Source organism: Perissodus microlepis, chromosome 9, assembly GCF_051167445.1.
Source record: "Perissodus microlepis isolate ML-2025 ecotype Zambia chromosome 9, ASM5116744v1, whole genome shotgun sequence".
NCBI lineage: Eukaryota > Metazoa > Chordata > Actinopteri > Cichliformes > Cichlidae > Perissodus > Perissodus microlepis.
The window spans coordinates 31490846-31514835 of record NC_140469.1 but is presented as its reverse complement, the minus strand read 5'-3'; the positions used below and the strand labels follow the sequence as shown (position 1 = coordinate 31514835).

At 41.8% G+C, this 23990-nt stretch overlaps 1 protein-coding gene across 1 annotated transcript; it reads left to right on the top strand.

The window, feature by feature from the left end:
- The first annotated feature begins 994 nt into the window (after positions 1-994).
- On the top strand, positions 995-11689 carry LOC146380855 (coagulation factor XIII A chain-like). Its single transcript, XM_084940383.1, has 17 exons — positions 995-1100; positions 1178-1283; positions 1508-1684; positions 2827-3075; positions 4410-4528; positions 4620-4727; positions 5378-5552; positions 7601-7739; positions 7885-7988; positions 8066-8154; positions 8234-8387; positions 8505-8614; positions 9043-9208; positions 9289-9443; positions 9791-9927; positions 10007-10112; positions 10771-11689. Exons 1-17 carry the CDS (start codon positions 1053-1055, stop codon positions 10813-10815), a joined length of 2187 nt encoding a protein of 728 aa, XP_084796509.1. The 5' UTR covers positions 995-1052; the 3' UTR covers positions 10816-11689.
- Positions 11690-23990: the final 12301 nt, after the last annotated feature.

The window sequence follows — 23990 nt, the reverse complement described above, 5'->3', positions numbered from 1 at the left end:
AGTGAACATCAGACTGTGGAACGCTCAGAGAAGCCCCAAAAAACCCAAATGGTCCCAGTCAGCATGTTAAAGGTTAAAGTTCATGACAGCACAATTAGAAGCTTCTTCTCTCTAACAAGAACATGGCAGCATGGCTTAGGTTTGCAAAGCTGCATCTGAACGAAATAAGAACAACGTCCTTCAAATGAGACCAAACGCGGCACAAACACCTCATACAGCTTCAGCACGCTGGAGGGAGGATGATCTGAGCGGACACCAGCTCGTCTGTGTACCAGCCGCGTGTCAAAGATCCGAGCGCAGCAGCACGAACGCTGCAAACCTCAATGAGGTGAAGCAACGCCGTGAAGAGTCGACCAGAAAACAAAGAAAAAATTGAACTAGAATCTACTTTATTGATTTCATATGCTTTAACCATAGGATTCAATCACGTTAGCAGTTTTGTTTCTGTTGGGTTTAAGATGGTTAATTCAGTTTGTTCTGCAACTAAAATCTGAGAATTTCTAATGGAAGTTTTGAATGGAGCCAGAGGGCAGCGTGACCTCCGCCCACTGTGGGTGCTACGACATGATCGGGTGGGTCAAGGCCACCTACTGGGTCATGAGCTGTTCAGTGCGAGTCCTCAGAAGTGACGGGAAACCCAGTGTGTGTGAGTGAAAAGAGGAAGTGTGTGTGGATATAAAGTGATGCTGAAGTCGACTCGATCACCATCTGATCAGAGACGCAGCAGGACGAGCTCCTCTTCATCAGAGCGGTGAGTGTCTGAAGCTCGAGCAGAGGTTGTACCTGCTCCCGCTGCACTGACTTATTTATTTACAATGTAAATAATAATTATTCATATTTTACATTGGAAATCATTCTTACATTATATTGTTATTATTCGTTTTTCTATTTACATTGTAAATAATTGTCGTCTTTCTTTTTAAATAACAGAAAGATACATAAGAATATATTAAACAATACGATGCTATAAACTGTGTTTATTTCTTTCCTGGACTTTTGCTCTCTTTGTCTTTGACCAATCACCCCAGTGTAACCTTTGACCTTTGACAACCATGACTGGTCCAACCGCTGAAACCCAGAAGGGGCGCTACGCCAAGCCGGTAGCCTCACAACAAAATTAACAGTTCATTTTGAATTTAACCAAAAACGAGTTATTGCCTGACTTTTTTTCCTCCAGCTGCCGACCTCCAACCTGTCATATTCAGATGGTGTTCCAGAATTTGAACCTTTTGAAGGCGTTGCTGAATCTGAGGTCACGCCCAGAGCGTTTGCACCTGGTGGAGGTGAGACCTGCTTGCGTCACCTGTGTCTGGGGACCGTTTACAGCGCACCTGCTCATTTCCAGCCCTGTTGTTTTACGTTAGCACCTCCTTTATCGTGTGGCGGGCCTTGCATTGTCTTGTTGTTGAGTACTCTGCAACACTCTGAAGCGAGGAGCTGCTATATTTCACCTGTCATGGCTGCCAGTCGATGACCAGTGTCCTCTGCTTTGTCCCCGCCCCCTCAGTGTTGCTGGAGGCACTGAAAATCGACATGTGTCAGGACGTCAACAAGCCGAAGCACTACACCACCGACTACTACATGCAGAACCTGGTGGTGCGCCGTGGTCAGGAGTTCGTCATGCAGGTGACCTTCAACCGCCCGCTGGCTCCGGAGGACGACTTCCACATCGAGTTTACGATTGGTGAGTTTGAATTCTGGGCTTCGATACTCTTCATGTGCCGTAGAGCTTTTAAGGCCTCAAACTTCGTCTGTCCAGTGCTCTCAGATTTTTTTAAGGACACGCTGCACACCACGCTGAGATATGCAATGTTTTCATTGGAAGTCACCTCGTTGGTGCAAAAATACTATTTAACATCAAACTCTGTTATCGTTGGTATTTTTCATAGAGCAGAGTAAAGAAATTGAAACAAATGTTCCAAGAGGCTACTGACACAGTTTAAAATTCCCTTAATTTTTAAACATTTGGTGTCTTTTTACGCTTGCATGATTCGTATGCTTGTTGTGAGACCCCTCCTCCCAATATCAGCCCATATTTCAGAGAATCCTCAAAGACCAGTGTGGCTTTGGTTTTGGTATTGTTGGGATTATAGTTTGCCTTAAATTGTATGATGGCAGCTTATCCGTCTTTTTCCAGTTTAGTGAACAGTGAACTGTTTGAGGTTTCCTCCCCACCTGCTCTACCTACCTGAGCATTAACAGCGATCAGTAACTTGTTAAAATACCCAGACACCTGCAGATCAGTCCAATCGAGGGATTTTGTTCACACACAGTTTTTAGTATCTCAGGTCATTTTTTCTCATTTTGTTCCTCTGCCTGGTCTGAGTGTTGCTAATTAACATTTTTCTCTAAACTGACACATGTGTGTGTGGGGGGGGTGCTCCCTCATTAAGCAATTAGCTGATGAAGAGACGCTCGTTAACAGTCGCCCACTGAGCAATCAGACGGCCGTCAGTTCATTAAGCAGCTTCACATTCGTTTGGCTGCTTAATTAGTACACAGCTCTCCCCACGGCCCGGCCATTAGGAAACACTCCATGTTAAACACACAACTGCAGAGCTGACAGATGTTCACACACATCTGGCCTCAAATACACAAACTGAAGTCGTTAAAATATAAAAATGTAACCTGTTTGACCAGGATTTTATGTATTTTTATGTGTTTATTTTTATTGATGTAAGGTAGAAATAACCAACTCCTAAAAATGTGTTTTTGTAACGTAAAAACATCCCATTGCATTTTTCTTATTACAATGAGAAACGATCTCTTTGGAAATGATTTTTTCACCTGGATAAATAAAGAATTAAAAAATAACTCTTCCATCAGGCTCCGATCCTTCGCCCAATAAGGGCTCCCTGGTGATGGTGACCTTCGGTAACCGTGGCAGCAGTTCGTGGTCAGGCCGGATTCTGCAATCTCAGGGTACATCTGTGATGTTCGGCATCACACCAGATGCCGCCGCCATTGTGGGGAAGTTTCAGGTGTACGTGGCCATCTCCACTGGCATGGGCATGCAGCGCACCAAGAGGGACCCCACCACTGACCTGTACCTGCTCTTCAACGCCTGGTGTCCAGGTACCATTTCCTCTGCGCTTACTGCCCCCTGCTGGTAGAGTAAAAGTGAAATCATGATGAGAATCAGTGCAGCTTCATCTGCACCTCAGTCTGCCAAAGATAAATGACATACATTTTTTTTCAGCTATGTAAAATGAGTTGGAATTCAATAAATCTAAATCCATTGCATAATTTTTCATACATCTCATAGTTACACAAAAGTGACCCTTTATAATAATATTAAAGGTGTGTGTAGTGGCGGCACTCCATCTCTATTTCACTCTTCTGTACCACCTTTAGGAGTCAGTCTGGCAACATGCATTTGAAACGCGAGCAAGTCCAGGTACTTTTCTTGCAAAAAATATGTTTATTGAAACTTTTGATTTACATGGCAAGACTCGGTCAAAAAACTGTGTTGCTTCCAGCTTATCCGACTCCCCAACTACGTAATTACAGTGTGCCGGAAGCCCAAAATACTAAAAAGCGCATTAGAATGTCGCACTTCTATATTCTATACCTTTAACAAAACAGTATTTTGAAATCAACTAGAAATTATATTCTTAACATCAAACATGTATATTTCTCCTCTAATTATTTTACCAGTACCAATAAAATTAACCTTTAATTGGCTCTTACAGTGTGAAATATCTGTCATAGCTCTTCCAGAGTTTGTCAGAGGTCCATCATACCTCTGACAAATGTGTCAACTTTTTCAACCAATTGATTCACCTCATCAGGCAAAAACATATCTCAGATCCCACTGTTCGCACTGATGACCTTGTTTACGTTTATAATTTATCGTCAAGCCTGTCACGATGATCACTGATCCATTACTTGAGAAAGCAAACTTTCCCTCTGCTTTAAAATGCCTTTAGTTAAACCACAAATATACTGATTACAGACAGATATCCAACCTCCCGTAATATTTGTACAAATGTAGTGGTTTCTTAAAGAAAGATGGAAACAGTGGTAAGTTACAGTCTGGTTATAGAACATTTTAGAGACTGAATGAGGCCTTCAATACGACAGATCATAAAATCTACATTCACCAGCAGGAACAGTGGGTTGTTGATCATCTGTGGAGATTGGAGATCAGTGAGGTTTCTGTGGAGTTCCACAAGGCAGGCGTCTTGATCTGGTACATTTCTTCTTATCCATGCTGCTGCTTAGAAACCTTATAAGACAGCTCAGCATTTGTTACCATAGTTATGCAGATGACACACCGTTGTATTTTTCTGTAGATCTAGATGATAATGAACTCTAGGTCTCTGTGTTTGACTGACATTTACAAATGGATATCACGATGCCTTTGTAGCCAAATGAAAGTTCTTACAGCAAAGCGTTTCTGTTTGCAGACGATCACGTGTTTCTTCCTAATGAAGCAGAAAGACAGGAGTACGTCCTGAACGATGAAGGGGTGATCTACCTGGGTTCATCTAGCTCTGTGGTAGAGCGTCCATGGACATTTGGGCAGGTAAGTACAAATACTTGATCACATAAAAACAATAAAGTAATTTATTGATTAATTTATCAGCTTATAATTAATTAAAATGCACTCTTTGCAGTTTGAGCGCGGCATTTTGGACGCCTGTATCTTCGTTCTGGATGCGTCTCAGATGCCAATCTACGACCGGGGCAACGTTGTCAAGCTGGTCAGGGTGGGATCTGCCATGGTGAGAATACAGAGCCTGAGTACTGATTAACTGTGTCACCATAGTCATAGCAATGGGAAAATGACCTCAAGTTAACTATTTCCACTTTTTCAAAGATCAAAATGCAGTTTCACCCTATCTTCTAGATTTAAGGTGCACTTACAGGACAAATAAGTCAATGTTTGACCAAACACTAAAAGAAATAGGGTGAAATATTCAATCTAATGTCTTGATTTTAAGACTTTGTCGTTGCCTTGATGCAAGCAGGTTCTGGGTTTCAACAGGGTTTTGTTTTCCCCTTGCCTGGTGGGTTTTCTCTGGGTTCCCTGCTCCAGTCTCATACAGTACATTAAGCTCTTAAATTGCACAAGGTCAAGAAGAACAAATGGGTTTAGGCAGGTCAGGTGGGATTTTCACCACATGCTAAACAAGCTAAACAAATCAGGTCGGTTGGCTTTTGTTTTGGCCCAACATAAACAGAACCTAACATAAAGAAGTCACTGGTGAACGTGATAGATTGTACAAGACCGGCTGCTGTAGGGTACAACCGCTCAATGAAAGGTGCAACAGCAGGACCTTGTGGGGTACCACACCAGAGATGAGAGGTTGAATTCCTTAAAAAAGAGAAGTCAGTTATTTTTTGCTGACCTTTGACCTGCCCGCTCCTGCAGATGAACTCTCAGGATGACAACGGTGTGATGGTTGGGAACTGGAGCAATGACTATTCCATGGGCAAACCCCCGACGTCTTGGACTGGCAGCACCAAAATCCTGCTGCAGTACGCCAACACCGGAGTCCCGGTCTGTTTCGCTCAATGCTGGGTGTACGCTGGAGTCTTCAACACCTGTAAGCATGTGCTCTGTTTACATCCCACCTCACCTCCTCAGAATCAGCCTTTTAACTGCAGTAACTTTAGCATAAAATGTTACCTTCATTCTGTGAGTACTTTCAAACTTACAGGCCCTCAAACTACATAGGGTTAGGAACATATTGGGTACTTTTTACTTATTTTTCCAGTAATTTTATAAGCTTCATAACTTCATAGGTTCAGGAGCTTTCAAACGTTACATTTCAGGGCTGAAAAACACATTTAAATACTATTAAAAAATGCAAGCAAATCAATTTTACAATTGCTCCAAGAAAACGATTTTTAAAAGAAAGACAATAAACGTTAGAGGAACACTCAGTAATTTTTTTAATGTAATTTAATAAGAAAATGATTCTTAGAGGAAGCTAAATATGCATTCTTATGAACTGATAAGCAATATTTTAAAAATACATAGGAACAAGTTACTCCATCATATTTAAATAGAGGAGCCGAGGACAACATCTCCCTTCTGACTTTACATATATATAATGTGCCAAAGGCAGAGGAGAGGTGAAGTTGTTCACATCATCTGAGAGTCCGGTTTATCAAAGAAGCAAAAATGCAAATGACGAGAACAACGCCACCGACATCGCAATGAAATTTCATTCATTTCTTCGACTGAAGTCAGGGCTCTAAAAACAAAAACATGCATAAACATGCTCATTTATTCCTGATATTATCACAATTATCACAAAATTGAACATGTGACCCTCCCGTCTCCGGATAGCTGACAAGTGCCGGCTAAACAACTACAGCTAGCTATAAGCTAAAATTATGCTAGCTAGCATTAGGCTCAAGCATCCTAACAATCACACTTTCCTTCGATAAACAGTTTGATAACATTAACAGTTTTTATGAGAGTTTATTCACTAAGTATTGGAGTCCAACAAAATTGCATCCACTTCAAACGAAGTTTAATTAACTTTTGACTAACAGGAGCTAACAGAGGCTAACAGGAGCTAACAGAGGCTAACAGAGGCTAACAGTGCCAAAAAAGGTGGCGCTTACCAACAACTCACCTCACTATTGTTGTCATCAGTCAGTGAGATTCAGTGACTGAGGTTAACACTGGACCTACAGCCTTCCACAGATTGGGAAAAACTCCAGGGCAGATCCAGTTCAAACAATAGTAGAAACTTTGGGAACAGTCTAATTGTGATGTTTTTGATTGCTCTTGGCTGACTAAAACATGTTTGTCCTATAGCAGCAACCGTTGTTTGGATTACAGACTTCTTTTGTGAGGAGTAAGAAAACCAAACTCGGCGTACCGATATGCAGCAGTGAAAATTTTTACACGCTCTACCTTTTAAATGTTTTCATCATATGAGATGGGCAGCTGTTTACCCATCTCAGAAAAGTTATTTGGAAGGTTTTCTTTAAACCTAAATATTGACAGAAGGCTCCTCTTGCTATGATTCCTCCCCGAAATTTCACCTGGATCTCTCCTGTACTTGAAGTTGTGAGGAATCAGAAATGTTGGACAAAAGTAAGAATTTCAACCAACCCCTGTGTGTAACTCAGAAAATATTCACAGTATGAAGGTTAAACTGTATGGCTTTATTAAAAAATTACAAAAGTATTGGTACGAAAAAGAAAAAAAACATCTGTTGATATGAGGGGTCGGTCGGCAACTTTTTCACATTCATATTTAATAACCCTGCTGTTTAGCCAACCATCAAAAAGATCTAAAACAATGACAACAGCAACAAAAACTCTCAAAGACACCCAACATGACTACAGTGACCACATAACACCTTCATAAAAAGACTCAAACTAAGTGAACTGTCATGCATGTGTAATTACACATACTGATGATGATTTATTTTCATAAGTGATTTATTTTCATTACATTTTAGAGTTTACTTGTACTCATCTACTGTACAAAAATATTGATTATGCAACCATTTTATTAGTCTGCACCACAGATCAAATTGGGCTGTGGCCCATTCAAGGCACTGATTGAAATTCTGCAGGAACAAAAACCTGAATAAACAATGTAGCTTTTATATATTTCACATCCTTGCAGTCCTCAGATGCCTTGGCATCCCAGCAAGGGTCATCACCAACTACAATTCAGCTCATGACAACACGGGCAACCTGAAGACTGACATCCTCTTCAATGCTGATGGCACCCCAGACAGACGCAACACCAGGGACTCCATCTGGTACCGTATCATAATTACAATGTTCCTGTGAGCTTGGTTTGGGAAAGACTTCAGTGCTAGACACCCTTTCTCATGAAACCCTCCCATGTGTTTGAACTCGAGACCAGCGTTGGGAGTGCACTAGCTACACTGCCTCTCTCTGCAGGAACTACCACTGCTGGAACGAGGTGATGATTAAGCGTCCTGATTTGCCGCCCGGGCTGGAAGGATGGCAGGTGGTTGACTCCACGCCTCAGGAGACCAGTGACGGTGAGACAAACAGATGAGCGCACAGATTAAGAAACAACAGTTAAACAGAGAGTTAACAGGTCTGTGCATGTTCGTAGGCTTTTTCCGCTGTGGTCCAGCGCCGGTCATTGCCATTAAGGAGGGTCACGTGTGTTACCCGTTTGACTGCGGCTTTGTGTTCGCTGAGGTTAGCGAAGCATAAAAACCAATGGGACAATATCTGATCAGCACAGAGTTTCACAATATCTTGAAATCGTTTCCTCCAGGTGAACAGTGACGTGGTCTTCCTGAAGAGAGATAAGTACGGGAATCTGTCTCCCTTCAGAGTGGACAAGACGTACGTTGGAGAGAAAATTTTAACCAAAGCTGTGGGCTCACAACAACAGAACAACATCACAAACACCTACAAGTACCCTGAAGGTAACAATCACAGGGCATCAAACCCAACAAGCAAACACAATTATAAATAAACTTTTCAGTTTATAAATAAACTGAGTGAACTGAATCAGCTTTGATGTTTGTGCTTTTTTATTACAGGAAGTGCAGAAGATGAGGCGACCATGGCCCGGGCGGAGGGGTTTGGCTGTGAGAGGGATCACAGTGATGTGCCTGAGGATGACCTGTCTGTCACGGTCATCGTGGAGCCGGTAACACACCTGTCTGCTACCTTCACATTCAAATTGTGCACTTGTAGAGCACAGTTCACTTTATTAGGAACACCCTGCTAATATTGGGTGGGACTCTGTTTGCCCTCAGAGCCTCTAATTATTCATGCAAGGTGCTGGAAAGGTGGTCCATCACACAGTTGCAGCACATCTGATACATCCCAAAATTGCTCTGTTACACATCTGTTTACTGTGGAGACCATTTAAGTACAATGACAGTGCATGCCACGTGAACGAGGAGCCTTTCTACCAAGGAAGGATCTCCACATTCTGCTTTACTTTGTCACTGCTCTTGTTTAGTCTTAAATAAATCCTTTCAGCCTGAGCCAAAATTGAGGCATTTAAAAGCATAGAAATCCTGAGGAAACCCAGAATGCATGTGGCTCACTTGGCTCTCTCTTCATCTGCAGTGTGTTATAGGTCAGGATGTGCAGCTGGTAGCGACCTTCAAGAACCAGGGTAAAGTCCTCAGAAACGTGACGGCTCACCTGGACTGTGACATCATCTTCTACACTGGAGTTGTGGCCAGTCACTTCAAAGACATCACCTTCGATGTGACTGTGCTGCCCTACCAGAGTGAGCTCCACCAGAATCTTGTTGTTTTAAAGTCTGAAGATTTGGTGATGAACGTTTTAGCATTTCTCTCTGTTTTACAGGTTATAGTGTGCCGTTTAAGATCCCAGCTCATGAATACCAGACCCAGCTGAGCTCTCAGACCTGCCTGCGCTTCATTGTGAGCGGACAGTCTGATAACCTGCATGTGCTTGACTTAAAGGTGCTGGAGCTGCAGACCCCGGACCTCAAAGTGACAGTAAGGCGCACAAAGGAGGTGATGTGAATAAATAGGCCTAATACATGGCGAGATTTCTTTCATCAGTCAATTATTTAGAACTGTTAAATATCTCCAACAAAGCGACCAGAAAGTTGGCTTTAAAAGGGGGAGGAGCTAAAAGGATGTACTGAAGGGCTGCAGCGAGGCCCGTGATAAGACAAAGAAGCATTATTTTGAACTGTGATGCATGTAAAGCTGCTCTAGTAGAGTCCAGGAATGAAAATGTGGATCTGGAAATTAGCAGAAGGGGTCCGCTTCGTTTTTCTGTGACAGACTGTGCTGGACACACTTTGTACAGTGACTGTAACTTTGGACTCTTCCTCTAGTTGAACGGGGAGCCTCTGCTGAACCAGGAGATGGGTGTCAAAGTTGAGTTCACCAACAACTTCGGCTTTCCTCTGCGTGGCGTCAATCTATCCCTCGAGGGAGCTGGGCTCATAGGTCCAAAGTCTAAATACTACAGGTAAACACGCCTCGGATGCTGTGTGCACTGACGTCAGGATGTTCTGTGTGTTGAACACTTTACTCTGTGTGATTTTCAGAGAGATTCCTCCTCAGGCTACCATCACCTGGCAGGAGACATTCATCCCTTGGCTGCCTGGACTGCGTCGGATCACGGCGTTGATGGACTGCCAGGAAGTCCGTCAGGTAACCAGCACAACCTGACCTGTAGATTCTCGCCATTAAAACCAGAACGGCTCCAGTTTCCTCCACCCGCCCTCTTACTTCCTTGAAATTGTTAAGTGTAGTTACAGGTTGGTGTCCTCAGAATATCCTCTCGGAGCCTCCAGAGGGCGCCGAGACGCAGTGTTTTACTTTGGTTCGACACATAAAAGACTGATTTGGACCATCAAACACAAGCACTCTGCTACTGCGTGCTGATTGGTCGGATAAGCACTTGAGACGACAGATGTTAGTTAAACCATGCCACAGGGATTTTATTTACCATAATTCTTTCATTTTTTATTTAGCAATTAATCTTATTAGGCATCTGAACGCAGTTTATTTGTTTTTTATTTAAAATATTATCATCAAACTATAATTATAAGCAGGATTCAAACAGCTACAGTAAAACTACAGACTACAAACTTATAAACAGCCGCTCAAAGTAAAACAATGCAAAAAGTCAAACTCAATCTTAGATGTTAGAATCATAGTTAACTCATATTATTTAGCATTTTGTTAGGTTTTGATTATATTTCATTACTTTTTTGGATATCCTGCCTCGTGGTGTTTGATATCATGGAAGTGTGAAAGTTTGTAACGACTGTTTTCATGACGAGCTGATCTGTTTGTCTTTACTCAGGTGTCTGGATTTGTTGAGGTCAACATCCCTTACCCTGCAAAGTAATCACCATTTCCACCAATCAGCACCACTTCTGGATGAGTGGGCGGAGCCAAGAAAGAGCACAAGTTACCGCTTTAATGATCGCGTTTACAAATCACTTTTGAAGTACAAATGTAACTTTTTTTAATTCCACAGATTTGGAGGTTTATGCAACTTTTTAAGATCAGAGTTTTTCCACTTCTCTAATATTGAAGCAGCTTTATTTCTTACCATCTATAACTCCGCCTCCTCTGGACGGCTAGAATAAACCACACTTTATGAAAATAACATAACAAATAAGAATCGTAGTTTTCAGTCGCGCTTTATTTGGCATATTTGAGAACAGACTTTACAAATCAATAAAACGTAAAAGCCATATTTTAGATTCAGAAAATATCCATTAAAAGAGATTTATAACATAAAACCTACAAAATGGAGTTCAATATGAGCTTCATGGTTAAACGAGATGTTTGAACCTCATTGCATTACCTTCATAATGTGTTTGAAGTTTGTGTCATTTTCTGTCAGTGGACATTTAAACTTCATCAGAAAAATCCCCGAGTTTGTAAAATTAGTCGCCGATTGTTCACAAATGATTTTCTGTCTTGTTATGAACTTTTTGAACAAACAAAACAAGTTTAAAGCTTCAATAATATTTAAAGGAAGAATAAGGTTTTGAGCTTTATCATTAATGACACAAATGAAAACCCAAACTCACTGCAGTGTCCAGTCACCACTAAAATGATCGTTTTCAGGTGATGAATTTCTCCCAAACTTTGACAAACTGAGCTGGATCTGCACTCACAGGGAAACTCTGTAACCTCGTCTGTTTTTTTACCCTCCTGATTGAAAACCAGTGATTTGACTCTTTGCTTTGTGCTTTGAATGCCTTTTAACAATGCGGATGCTGAATGCTAACAATAAAAGCACATTCAAACCCATTCAAGTTGTCCATTAAGATCTTTGTTCACTGGAAATAAACTGAAATGAGACTACAGGAAAGCAACCGCTCGTTTAACTTTAGCAGCTTTTTCTGGTTTCATGACTTCACTCACGTGTGTGCCCTCTCACACAGCAAACACTTAATCATTGTCATATCTGTGCTGTGAAAATATAATCCAGTTTCTTTACAGACTCTGCTGTTTATTCTTAGCAAAAGCAGCAAGTTTTAGGTAGAAGATGTTAGATAAAGATCTGCGTGGCCTCTGAGAAACCATCAGATCTGTCAGGTCATGTCTCCAGATAAACATTAAACACTTAACACAGACAGGAAATCTGCCCTTTGGACAAACACTGGCCTCATTATAGCTGCTGCTCTTGTTTGTTATGTAACTACAGGTGTGTAGTACAGCAGACACACCACTAGAAGGAGCTGTTGGCTCTTTGTTTGGCCCCCCGGTCCACAAACCAGCACATGCCGTTCACCTGTATCATTCAGTGGCCTCTTTCTGTAAGAAAAAAAGGAAACAATATTTCTTCATCCTTGCATCCGTGTTGTTGTTATAAGGACGTTTTCTAGCAGCTGCTTTGAGCTTTGTTATACTGACAAAATGAGAAGTGGGTCGATGGCGTGTTATTGATCTGCATGGGTTTATAAAGAACTTCTGCTGAACTTCCAGAAACCCGCTGCTAATGAAGACGTCCGCTGCTGCTGTGTCAGCTCACATCAGCCTCATCAGTGATAAGACATACAGACTGTCCCTGTGATGTTCTGCTGTATTTTCTGCATGTCATGTGTGTAACAGCTCAGAGAGCAGTGTATACGCTGCATATCAGCATGATGATAACAAAGCTCACGTGAAGTGTCAGCAAAATACTGACAGTGCAAATCATCCCTGTGGCCTGTGCAGAAGTGCTTAAACCTGCATTTGCCACCAGATGGCGAAAGCTGTGGTTATAGAAGCACTTCTGACCTGGAAGAAGCCTACATCTTCACCTCTGGGAACGGTTTCCTGCTCAGTGTGTGGACTCACTAACTCATTTTGGGTCACACTAAATAAAAACTTAAATCTAGTTTATACATTTTGGTTATGCCACGTGTAAAAAAGGTATAAACCACCAGGTATCGTCGCAGCAGTTATGTCCTTCTTTCCTAACCTCTGTGGGTCTTACAGCTAGTTGGAGCCAGTAAATGAGAGTAAATGTGAGTTATCAAGGTGACATCATGCACACATTGCTCAGCAGTTATCTGCCATACTGGGGATGATATAGGCACCTTCGCTGGTGTGATTAGGCAAAGGATCAATACGGGGTCCACGACCCTCGTAGGGACACTCCCAGTAGAGCTTAAAAATGTGGGACTCTCCACCAATCGCTCTTAAAACTAAAGAGAAGCTTCTCGGATGAGAGGTGAAACGTCTTCAAGAAAAGTAAAGAAATCCAGACATGTTTCTTTCCAAACTTCTGAGACAGCCATCAGTTGCTAAAGAAAAGAAATGTGTCCCAACTGGTTGGCAGTGGTCCCTGAAGCGTGCAGAAAAGCTTTGGTTGGTACCAGATTAACAAAGCTGCCTGTAGTTTTTCAAGTTAGTCTGCAAATACTCGCTAACTTTTAGCTGAGCAGTATTACAAGTGGAAAACGTGTGAAACAAAGGGAAAATAAAGGAGGTTTGCCTTCAAATTAAAATTGGAATCATTTTGGATGCAGCCCTCAGGCATAACTTTCACTTCCCTTACTGTCAGAGGGTGACGGGACAGTGTTTGTAGAAAGGTCTGGCAAATCCATTCAAGTCAGCCACTCGAGGAATACTCATTTTTCCCAGTGCAACCAGCAGTAGTCTGATTGTTTCACACCAGTCTTCAGGCCTGTGTGGAGGTTATCAGGTGATCCTACTTTGACACCATGATTTTCACGTATCCAAAATTGTGAATGCGTTAACATCAGGCGATTAGTGGCAGTGTGTCTGAAAACACTTCAATACAATTAGTTTTGTATCATTACCTTATTTACTAATGGATAAATCAATATATTTGGACATTACATTAAAGTTAGCATCCTTAAAATCGCCACAGCTGGTGAGGAAATTATGCTAGCCAACTAGCATTTTGAATAGCAATAAAAGTAGCAACCAAAATACAGTTAACCAGGTAGCTGTAAATTAGCTGAATGAATCTGTTACTCATTTAATTTCAGCAGCTAGCTGGCTAAACAGATGGGCTTTGTGAAACAAATGTAACCTTCTTCTGACAAACATTACCTAATGTTAGCCTAGTTGCAAATTGCTTGACACCAAACATAGCAGCTAGACAGTAAATTTTAGCTTGCTTGCTAAGTTAATGTTCTAATGTCATATAAACATGACTGTGTGTATATAGAGTTTCACTCTGCGGCCACATAACAGAAATCACTAATCAAGATGAAGACATGTTTATGGCTATAAGAAGCTTGTAGAAAATCTTTATCAGTTTTAAATCAGCTATAAATGAATTGTGTAACCATGACGTGTGTGTGTGTGTGTGTGTGTGTGTGTGTGTGTGTGTGTGTGTGTGTGTGTGAAGACTTTTCATCACTAGTTAAGTTCAAGACATCATTTAAGTTTAGAGAGCTACAAATGAATGCGTGTGTCCTCTGATTATTGATCTGAGATGTTTTTTTAATCTAACATGACGACATGCGATATGCTGTATCTCATGTAGTGATATAAACACAAGTGAGTTCTGGTGTTTGTGGAGGACCTGAAAATCTTTACACATCACACATTACTCCTGAAAACGTTTGTTTGTTTGTTTGTTTTAGCTTCAGTGCTAGTGATGAATGTAGGCCATTGTACTTTTAAGTCATGTAAGCACAGGTAGTGACACACCCTACCCCCAACTCTGACAGCAACAGGTGAGCAGTCGTCATAGTAACTGTATCTAAAGTATCAGCATCACAAAACTGGTTGGTCCAGATCAGGCTGACACACAAACACACACGTTGGTTCATCTATACTTCAGAGGACTTGACACTGTCACAGTTACATTTCCCAACCTGAAGCCAAAGCTGACTTTGAAATTTAACCCTTTAGCTTCTCTCTAGTGTTCTTCTCTCTTTTACCGAATTTCCCGGAGGAACCCACCCGAGGGATTAATAAAGTTTTATCTAATCTCGCTAATCTAGTGTGCAGGCCTGCAGGAGGAAACATGGATAAAAAGTTTTTACACTGTCGTACAGTGAATGATTTTATCTAAAATGAGAGGTTAAAGGAGACTGAAGAAAGTATTATTAATACAGAAGAACCAAGTATTACAGTCCCTCTTGTGCCCACGCAAGGCTTCAAAAGCAAATCAATCTGTATAGACTCTCCTGTTTAAATGTCTACATTTAATGCAGAAATGATCATATTTACACCCTTTAATAGTCATTTATGCTAACTAAGTAATCACCTCATGCTAACTATCACTGCAAACTATCACCTCATGCTAACTAACTTAGCATGAGGTGTTGTCCAGGTTTCAAACGTGCATGCTGACAATGCTGAAAATGCCAGGCTAATGCTAACACAAAATGGTGGTTGAGCAGTCAGTTGGTGTTTACAGCTAGTTTTCCCATTCACAGCAACAGTTAGTACAGACTTTAACTTTCCTTTCATGGTCTAGTAAGTTTAACATTAAAAGTGCTTCCAGTGTTGGTCCACTAAGTAATTCTCTGGGATGGTTGTCCATCCCAGTTTTGGTGTAATTAATCTGTTTCCCAGCAGTTCTTAGCACCTATCCATGTTGCTAACCAAGCTAGTTGTCATTAGCTGTGGTGCTCTTGCTTCTCTAACTGTAAAGTACAAAACAGTGATGGCTAATTGCTAAACTTGAAGTTTAAAATGGATTTGTTGAGCTAACAGTAGCCACCAATGTTCCCTCTAAGCTGCGCAATTGCGCACTGTTGGCACAGTCTCTGCGCAGAGAAAATCTGCGTTGCGCACACAAAAAAAATTCTAACCTGAATTGAGATTAAAGTAAATATGTGCCGACACCGGTGTTTTAGCTAGCAAAGCAGCGTGGCTGATGTGGAGTGAAGCCACGTTAATGACATCGTGTACAACCATTGGAGATGTGACTTTATACCAGTTTTTAAATTGTGTTGATCGGCCACGTAAAACCAGAGTTATGATAAAAAAATATGCAATATTTGGTTTTCTTCCTGAATACTATCGTTGTTTATATTTACTGCGGGAAGAAACGGTAAAAACTGCATTTTATAAGGAAAACGCTCGAAAGCCTGTGAGCAGAGACGAAGCCAAAACACTCCCCACCCTTTCCCATTGGTCGAAAATGTACCATGTCAACCAATCAAAACATGGCATTTAGTTGTTAAGTAACGGATTTTGGAGTTCAAGTTATTTTTACTTCCAATAGTGTTAACATACTACACAGGTCATGAACAAGATTTTTTTTAAAGATTTTCATTGTAAGTGGGCTAAAGCAGTTAATTAAACTTAGTCTAACATAAATGTAAATGCTGTAATTTGATTATTTTAATAAACATGTAACTTGGATGGATTCAATGCTGGCGTGACCAAAGTGCACACGTCTAATGTCGCTCACAGTGGTCCAAGGGTTCGCTCAGGGAGTTTGTGTGTTCGCTCAGACACATGAAACATTAGAGGGAACATTGATAGCCACATCCTTGTTTTACATACTGTTGCTAGCTTAGATCCAAATGTGATCACTTCAGGATTAAATAATCATCATGGTGAAATCAGCCTCTCAGGCTTTCATAGACTGATTGCACAGAGGCCCAAACAGGCCACAGTGGTGAGTTAAGAGTTATAGAGCAACAGCAGCTTGTAATCCTGGGTTTGCAGCTTTTAAGGTGCTAATAGCTACATTTGCATGACACAGACTGTAGATTGGGTTATTGAGCCGCTTGTTTCACATGTAAACAAACTGTAGGTGCCGGCATCCTGCAGAAAACTCAAGTAACATGAGAGCTCAGGACAAAAGCAGAATCAATGGGTGAATATTTATATGTATTTCCATATTTATAAAGTATATTTGGGTGTGTTTTGTGTTTGTGTGGGTGGCTGCTGTGCTTTCACGGGTGATGTGATGCTTTTAAGAGAAATGAGTTTGTCAGCCTGCCGGAGATGCACGCGGTAGACTCTCTGCGGCAGAGCAGGGCAGGCCTCGAGCTGCAAGGCAAACAACTGTTACCTACAAATCATCCGTCACTATTGGAAACCGGTTTTTCACCCCCTCCTCCCTCCTCTCTCCCTGCTTTCTCCCCTCCACACCTCCTCCCTCTCTCCCTCTCCAACTGCAGACCACATGTCTGAGCTTCATGTTGTTGGAGTTTCTTTGCGTCTGCAGTCGTTTCTCTGCTGCGAAGTGAGCGTGTGCGACATGTGTTTGTTGCGCAGCCGGTTGGGAAACAGTGTGAGACGGAGCAGCATGTGCTTGTCATCCCCCCACACTGCCAACAGGTGTTGGCTTCATGTGACTGCCTGCCTGCCTGCCTGTCCGGACAACGCTCCAATGAAGAAAGAGGAGGAGGAGGAGGAAGAGGAGTGTGTAAAGTTTCATCAACAACAACTGTGTCAGCTCGCAGTGGCTGTGCAGCTCAGATCTCCTCTCTCCGGCTGCTCGGTCGAGCAGGGATGCCTCTCCTCCTCCTCCTCCTCTCGCGCTCCGCTGGATGAATGGATGAATCCAGCCTTTTGTTGGCGATGGTTCGTTCCTTGGCAACAGCTCCATGGTTACAGTCCAATAAATAACATCACAGTCCTCGTCTGCGTCCCTGCGTTTCAGGCCGGGATGCAGAAGCAGAGTTAAACTTTGTTCTTCTTTTACTTTCATCCCACAAAAAAACAGTTAAAGAACAAAAGTGATTCAATGTTTCTCTTATTTGATGAAACCTGAGGGGAAATTTAAAAGTCAAACTCATTCAGAAGCTTTAATATTTTTATAAAGTTGGCAGCAAATCTGGACAAACATGATGCAAATTAAAGCAGAGATGAAGACAGCGAGCCGAAGCACCGTAGGATCCTGACCGGGTTCATCAGCAGCTACGCGGTTAAAGTTTAACTTCCAGGGGAACAAAAGCTCTTTACAATCAATTTTTGGCCCAAAATGTTTTCAGTGGTGGTTCTTCACATACCGTTTTTATTCAACAGACAGTGTGCTTAAAGTTAAAATGACAACTACAAGATAATGTTGGTCTCCCACTGAAAGGAAGCAATGGTTCCCCTGTTCAGTATCCCACTTTAACATGTTAGCTTACAAACATCTGTTAATCAGCACTAAATACATAACAACAGAGGCAGTCTGCGGTTCAGGTTCTTCTGTTAATACAGTTTGTTAAATGTCTGATATTAATGTTAAATGTAGCCAAATTAGCTTTAAATAAAAGCTTTGTTTTTGCTAGCATAATCAAAGTGTGGCTCCTTTGGGTGGGTCCAGTTTCATCTGGTTCAGTATCTGCTTGTGCTGAAAAAAAACCCCCACTAAACTATCTCGTAACTATCACATGAATAATGGCTGCATCTATCTAACCAGGCTAGCTTAATGTGCTGTGTCTTTAACATGTGCAGAGATACAACTCTCAAACACAAAATTAAATAAAATCATTTAACAGCTAGCCCATGTTAGCTTCCTTTACAAGATAAACTGCCCCAGCTGTATCAGTTAGCATGCTCACTTGGTATTTGACTTTAGCATGTTAGCTAGCAAACGTTTAATCAACAATACTAAAAACAGTAGAAAGGAGACATTGACTGACTGATAAATAAAAACAAGGTGACTCTGAGGCTCACCCAGCTGTTTTTTCACTTGACAAAGTTGCATCCTGACGATCAAATGATCGCACCCTGCTAACTAAGCTAGCTAGTTGTTGCTTACATTAGCTTAGTCTGCTGTATCTGTTTTTGTTCATCTACTGATAATAAAAACTTCTGTGTTTAGAAATAACCCCGCGATCACACTTTAAACTAAATGAAAATACAATTATGAAACAACCAGTTTGTCTTCCAGTAAATCTGGTAAAATGGCCCCAGGTGTAATTATTATCCTGCTAACAATCTCTCTCTTTGATAATCAGGCCCAGGGCTAAACACTCAGAAAGTTGAAGGCATGTGGGAAGCTCATTTTAAACCAAAATGATAAAGTTTATTATGGAGATCTGTGCATAGTTCAATGTGTGTGTGTGTGCGTGTGTGTCCATGAGAGGAATGGGTTTGTGTATGTCAGCAGATTAATTTGAATTGAAAAGTGCCCAGTTGAGGTGAAAAGCAGTGATTGGATTAGTGATGTAATGTCATTATCTGCTTTCAAGGCTCTGTGTGCGTGTGTGGGGGGGGGGGGGGGGGGGGACATACAGCTGTACACACAGTCACATCACATGGACTCGACTTCCTCTCTGTCCTGATAAGGTAAACTTGTCATTTGTCTTCAGGGAGTAATGTGAGTGAACGTGTCCTGTGAAGTGCGAGTGCTGTGAGCCCTTAATGAAATGAAGCAGAGGCTCCTGCTGCTCCTGTGCATGTTTCAGCTGTCAACACAGCACTGACCTCTTTCTGCTTCTCTATCAGACTCATCGCACTCGAGCACCGTCAGTCACATAACAACAGAACCACATGCAGGATTACATGAGGCACTGACGGTGGTGCATGTACCGGTGGCAGCTCCTGCTCAGGAGGTAGAGCAGGTCACCTGCTAACTGGAAGGTCAGTAGTTCGATCCCCTGACGTATCCTTAGGCGAAATACTGAATCCCGAGTTGCCCCCATTCCGTGAGTGTGTGAAGGACCCTCGCAGTAAGAGAGCTCAGTTTGCTTTGAAAGTCTTGGTTGCAGCAGAAAACCAAGCTTTTCCAGTTTGTGTTGCACTTTTTCAAGTTTGGCGACCACTTGCTGAGCAGTTTGCAGACACGTGGATGTGTGTCTCACTGCAGTCAGACATTTCTTCCACCTTTAAGATGATCTAAACAGCTGATTTCATTAAAAACCATACAGCTGCCATTCCTCTGTCTCAGTGACGGATGAAAACGTGTTGATTTCCTCGTGTTTCCTCTTCACACGAGTAAAAGCTGATGCACTTCCTGCGCGTTCCCTCTGAACAAACTAGCACTTGTTGATAATTGTGTGCAGAGATGAGGCTGTGCTCTCTCTTTGTGTCTGTGTGATAAATAGAAAACAGCAGCAGCAGCAGTGGACCGAACTCGGACTAAATTTAAACCCTCATTGTTAAATTTAGTGCGAGCAGCTCGACTCCTTGCTCGCTCTCTCGCTGCATTCCTGCCAGCCCTCCATCTCTAGATACAGACAGACCCCTCCTCCTCCTCCTCCCATCATCCCCTGCAGGAGAGAGGAGCACACAGCCATCTCTCCTCCCATCACACCCCTCCTCCTTTTTCTCCCCTGCAGCCGAGCAAGAAGAGCCTCTCTGACGGTATCGGGCTAGTTCAGCCTGCTACCGATGATGATGACAGACAAGACTTTGGGTGTTTCCCTACTCTCGTTTCTGGGTGAATCACTTTATCAGGAATAAATGATTCATGTGAAAATGTGACTTCAAAAAGAAGTTCGAGGACTTTTTCCTGTGTGCACTCTCCTGTGGATGAGCGAGTGGACCTAGAGCCCAGAAGGGGGAAGGGTGGGCAGCTCTGTGCAGTGAGGAGAATAACTCCTGCTGAAAGGAAAAGCCATGCTCGTTTCCTCTGGGAATCTGGTTCAGGTGATGAATCAGCATCTGGTGAGGTCCAGGAGATTCTGTCTAACTTAAACCTGTTGGTGTTGATGTTTGAGAGGAGGCTCTAAAACTGCCCCCTGACGTCCTGAGAGGGAAACTAAATGAGCCCAGCCTACCAGCAAAACCAGAAATATCAAAAAGCTTTTCAATTTCTACTTTTCTCTGATGACCTTTATTCTAACGCAGCATTTATGTGGTTTTCTTTTAAAACAAAAAAAGGTTCTTGGATTCATTCTTAGTGTTCGGTCTTCTATTAATTACTGTAAATAAAAAAATGGGACAAGCTGGATGTTAGCAAAATAAGAGCTAGCCCCATAGCACAGGTAAACTCTTGTTTGTTTTCCTTAGAAAATGATACTCATTACACTTATTGTCCCGCTGCCCCACCTCCAGTGCCATCATGTCACAACAGTTTAAGGGCCACTGCTTTAATCCATCAGCCCCACCCAACATACCCCAGAGGAGGTACATTGTTTTCTGAGGTCCTTAACAGTGGAGTGATTTGCACAAAGGTCAGTGCCGCCTTGAAAATGCGGAGCAAGTTTCTGTAGTGGAGAGTTTCAGCCTCGTAAAGTTCAGGCTCTGTGATGGTTCGACTCTGAGTGTCGGAGATCGCTCGTGTTTTATGACCTTTAGCTTGGCGTGAAGCACGATGCTCCACACACTGTATGTATCCAACGTAATGTCAACCACTGATTTTGGAGGCTACGTTTTGAAGCCTCAGAGTTTGTGACGGTGCCATAGACTGTGTAAATCGTGGACATAACCAATGCGGAAGTGCCTAAAAACCTGCATTCTGTCAGAGAGCCTCCAGATGGCCATAGCTGTAGTTTGAAGAAGATTTACAGTCCTTTACAAGTTTATGGAAATACACTGTTTTTTTGCTGAGCCACTCACTTTGTGTTATATTGAATAAATCACTAAGCCTGTTTCATAAATCTAAATCATACCATGTTTTCAAATGGCTGATTGTCTTTTTCCACGAAACTGCAAGCTCATTGGCTGATGAATTGTCAATCATAAGTCATTAACCTAATCTTCCTCATCACATCTGGAATTTTCCTACCAAGATGGCTCAAGCCTTCAAAATGGGACTTTATGAAGTCAGTGGGTGACACTATAACTATTTTTATATTTTACAATGGCTCTAGTTGGTATATTGTTTTCTTGGAGCCGGAATGAGCATATTTGGAAAAATAATGGACTGTGAGTTATTAGCTAATGCTAGCTAGCTTTGTTAGCTAGCTTTAGCCATAAAGTGCATGTTTATATCACGCTGACACAGATACCCGCAAATAACATTTCCATTCATGTGCATTACTTTTATTAGGAAGCAAAGAAGCTATGGTTCGTTAGCTACATTTGTTAAGTTATATTACATAAATCCCTCACTAATGGTCCATTAGCTTGAAAATCTCAAGCTAACCCACTAGCCGCATCAACCCCAGGAGTTTGGATTAATTAAGGTAAGATATGTTGGCATAAGATACGTTTTATTTATTCCATCTTCAAAAAATAAGTTTGTTTACATGGTTAGATTTAAAGCTAAAGACTACAAAAATCCTTAATAAGTAGAATGGCATGTAGCTCATAAGGTAGAACGCATATAACAGAACTATCGTAATAGTCAAAGTAAACACAAAATTAAATAATTTGGTTTCAGGTGTATAGTTTTGCTGTGCTGCATAGCTTGTTATTGGTCCATGTTAGCAGACAAGCTAGTGTTAGCTAGCAGCAATAAGAAACTTTGGCCCTTTTTGAGCATTTGTATAAAACTAGCTTTATTCTGGCTAATGTTAGCATATCTGTTACACCGGACAGCTTGCTAACCCATGTAGCAGCTAGCAGGCTTAAGTTAAGTTAAGTTTGAGTCCTCGCGAAACAGTAAGCTTCTAGGATTAAAAAGTGCTACTATGATATTCTCTACAGGGATTTTGATTATGAGCCATGAAGTTGTAACTATCCAAAGTAGATTCAAGATGAGCTACGACACTCTGAACTTCACATCTGTATGAAATTGAGCTTATTTGAATAAAACATGTTTTACTGTGAAAAACAAGTACTCTACCCATAATCCTAAATCACTCTTGCCATGGAAACTTTTAAACCCCTGAACTTCTGTTTGCTTTGTGACCATGAAACTTTAGAAGCAGCCCAGGCAATGATTACAGCCAAGAATAAAGCACCGTGCTATAATGATAGCTAGCAGTGCTATCACTAGCTGTGTCCCCAAACGTAGACCACATCCTTCGGAGGACCCGGCCTTCGCAGTCTACGTGGGCCGGGTCCTTCGAAGACCGAGAAGGCTGGAAGTAAATGGCTGTGAAATGGGACGGTCTAGCCTTCAGATTTGCGTCACCGCTGTCTCAGTAGAGTTTAATAAACTCAGCCGTCTGCTCCTTGCTATCTAAATTATAACAGGACCTGCCGTAAATTCTCGACCGTCTCACACTTATGTTTAATCAGTTTTCTATTTGACGTTTATTCAGCTGTGTGAAAGCCCCAGAGGAACCCATCCAATGGATTCATAAAGTTTTATTTAATCTAATCTAATCTAATCTAATCTAATAACTTTGATCTCAGCCAAACCGATTTACTCCGGAACAAATAAAACACAGAAAAAAGCCAAACAATTACATTTATAAGTTATCCGAGTGACTTATATCATCTTTATCCTGAGTAACAAAAGACAGCGGGGGTCTGAAAACGATGAAGCCGGGAGTCCGTTGCTCTCGCCGGCTCGAGTGACCTTTGAACCCCCCGGCTAGCTATTGAGCTGGTGGGTAACAGACGTCTCCAAAAACGTCGGAGCACTTTTGCAAATATGTGATGTCTTGATAAACTGAGCAGATATTTGAGGTTTACACAGCTACTTTCTCGCCTGAAAATATGTTAAAAGTTTATTTTGTGACCCAGAAAGATTAATAAGAGTAATTTTAAAACTAAGCATCTGCCGCCATTGTTGGAAACCAGAATTGGCTGGGCCGCACTATGAATTCTGGGATATGGTGGGCCACGAACGACACACCAGACCCATCCTTCGAATTCGGGGAAATGAAGGACGCATTTGAAGGAGTCGACGAATTGGGACAGCCTTCGTCGCCCGGCTGTGACGTAATCAGCCTTCAAATGCGGCCTCCGAAGGATGCAGCCTACGTTTTGGGACACAGCTAATATGACCCATTACTGAAGTTACATGACATTTTTTCAGTAACAGTAATGTAACATGTAACTGTACTACATTCAGGTCTCCTCATTTTCTTAAATCACCATGGTGATGGCTTTAAAGTATCTTTGGGCTGGTTTACATCTTCTTTTTTCTTTATGTTGTGAGTGTTGCGTTGACACTTACACGTCTTATGTGTGTCCTCATTAGGACAGGGGTCTGTGTGAGTGAGCCTCAGGTTTATACTGGTAACTGTAGCAATGCATTTCAGGCCATGTTACAGAGTCACACCAAAGTAACGAGTAGTGGAAAGGGTTACTTTCTCCAGGAAGTCATTAAGTAACATTATGCACTACTTTTAAAAAGTAATATGT

What these genes read in the sequence shown, in the direction of transcription:
- LOC146380855 (XM_084940383.1), top strand. Translation starts at nt 1,053, where the DNA reads ATGACTGGTCCAACCGCTGAAACCCAGAAGGGGCGCTACGCCAAGCCG. An exon ending in CCACATCGAGTTTACGATTG is followed by an intron (nt 1,685 to 2,826) that starts GTGAGTTTGAAT and finishes CTCTTCCATCAG; the next exon opens with GCTCCGATCCTTCGCCCAAT. An exon ending in GACTGTGCTGCCCTACCAGA is followed by an intron (nt 9,209 to 9,288) that starts GTGAGCTCCACC and finishes TCTGTTTTACAG; the next exon opens with GTTATAGTGTGCCGTTTAAG.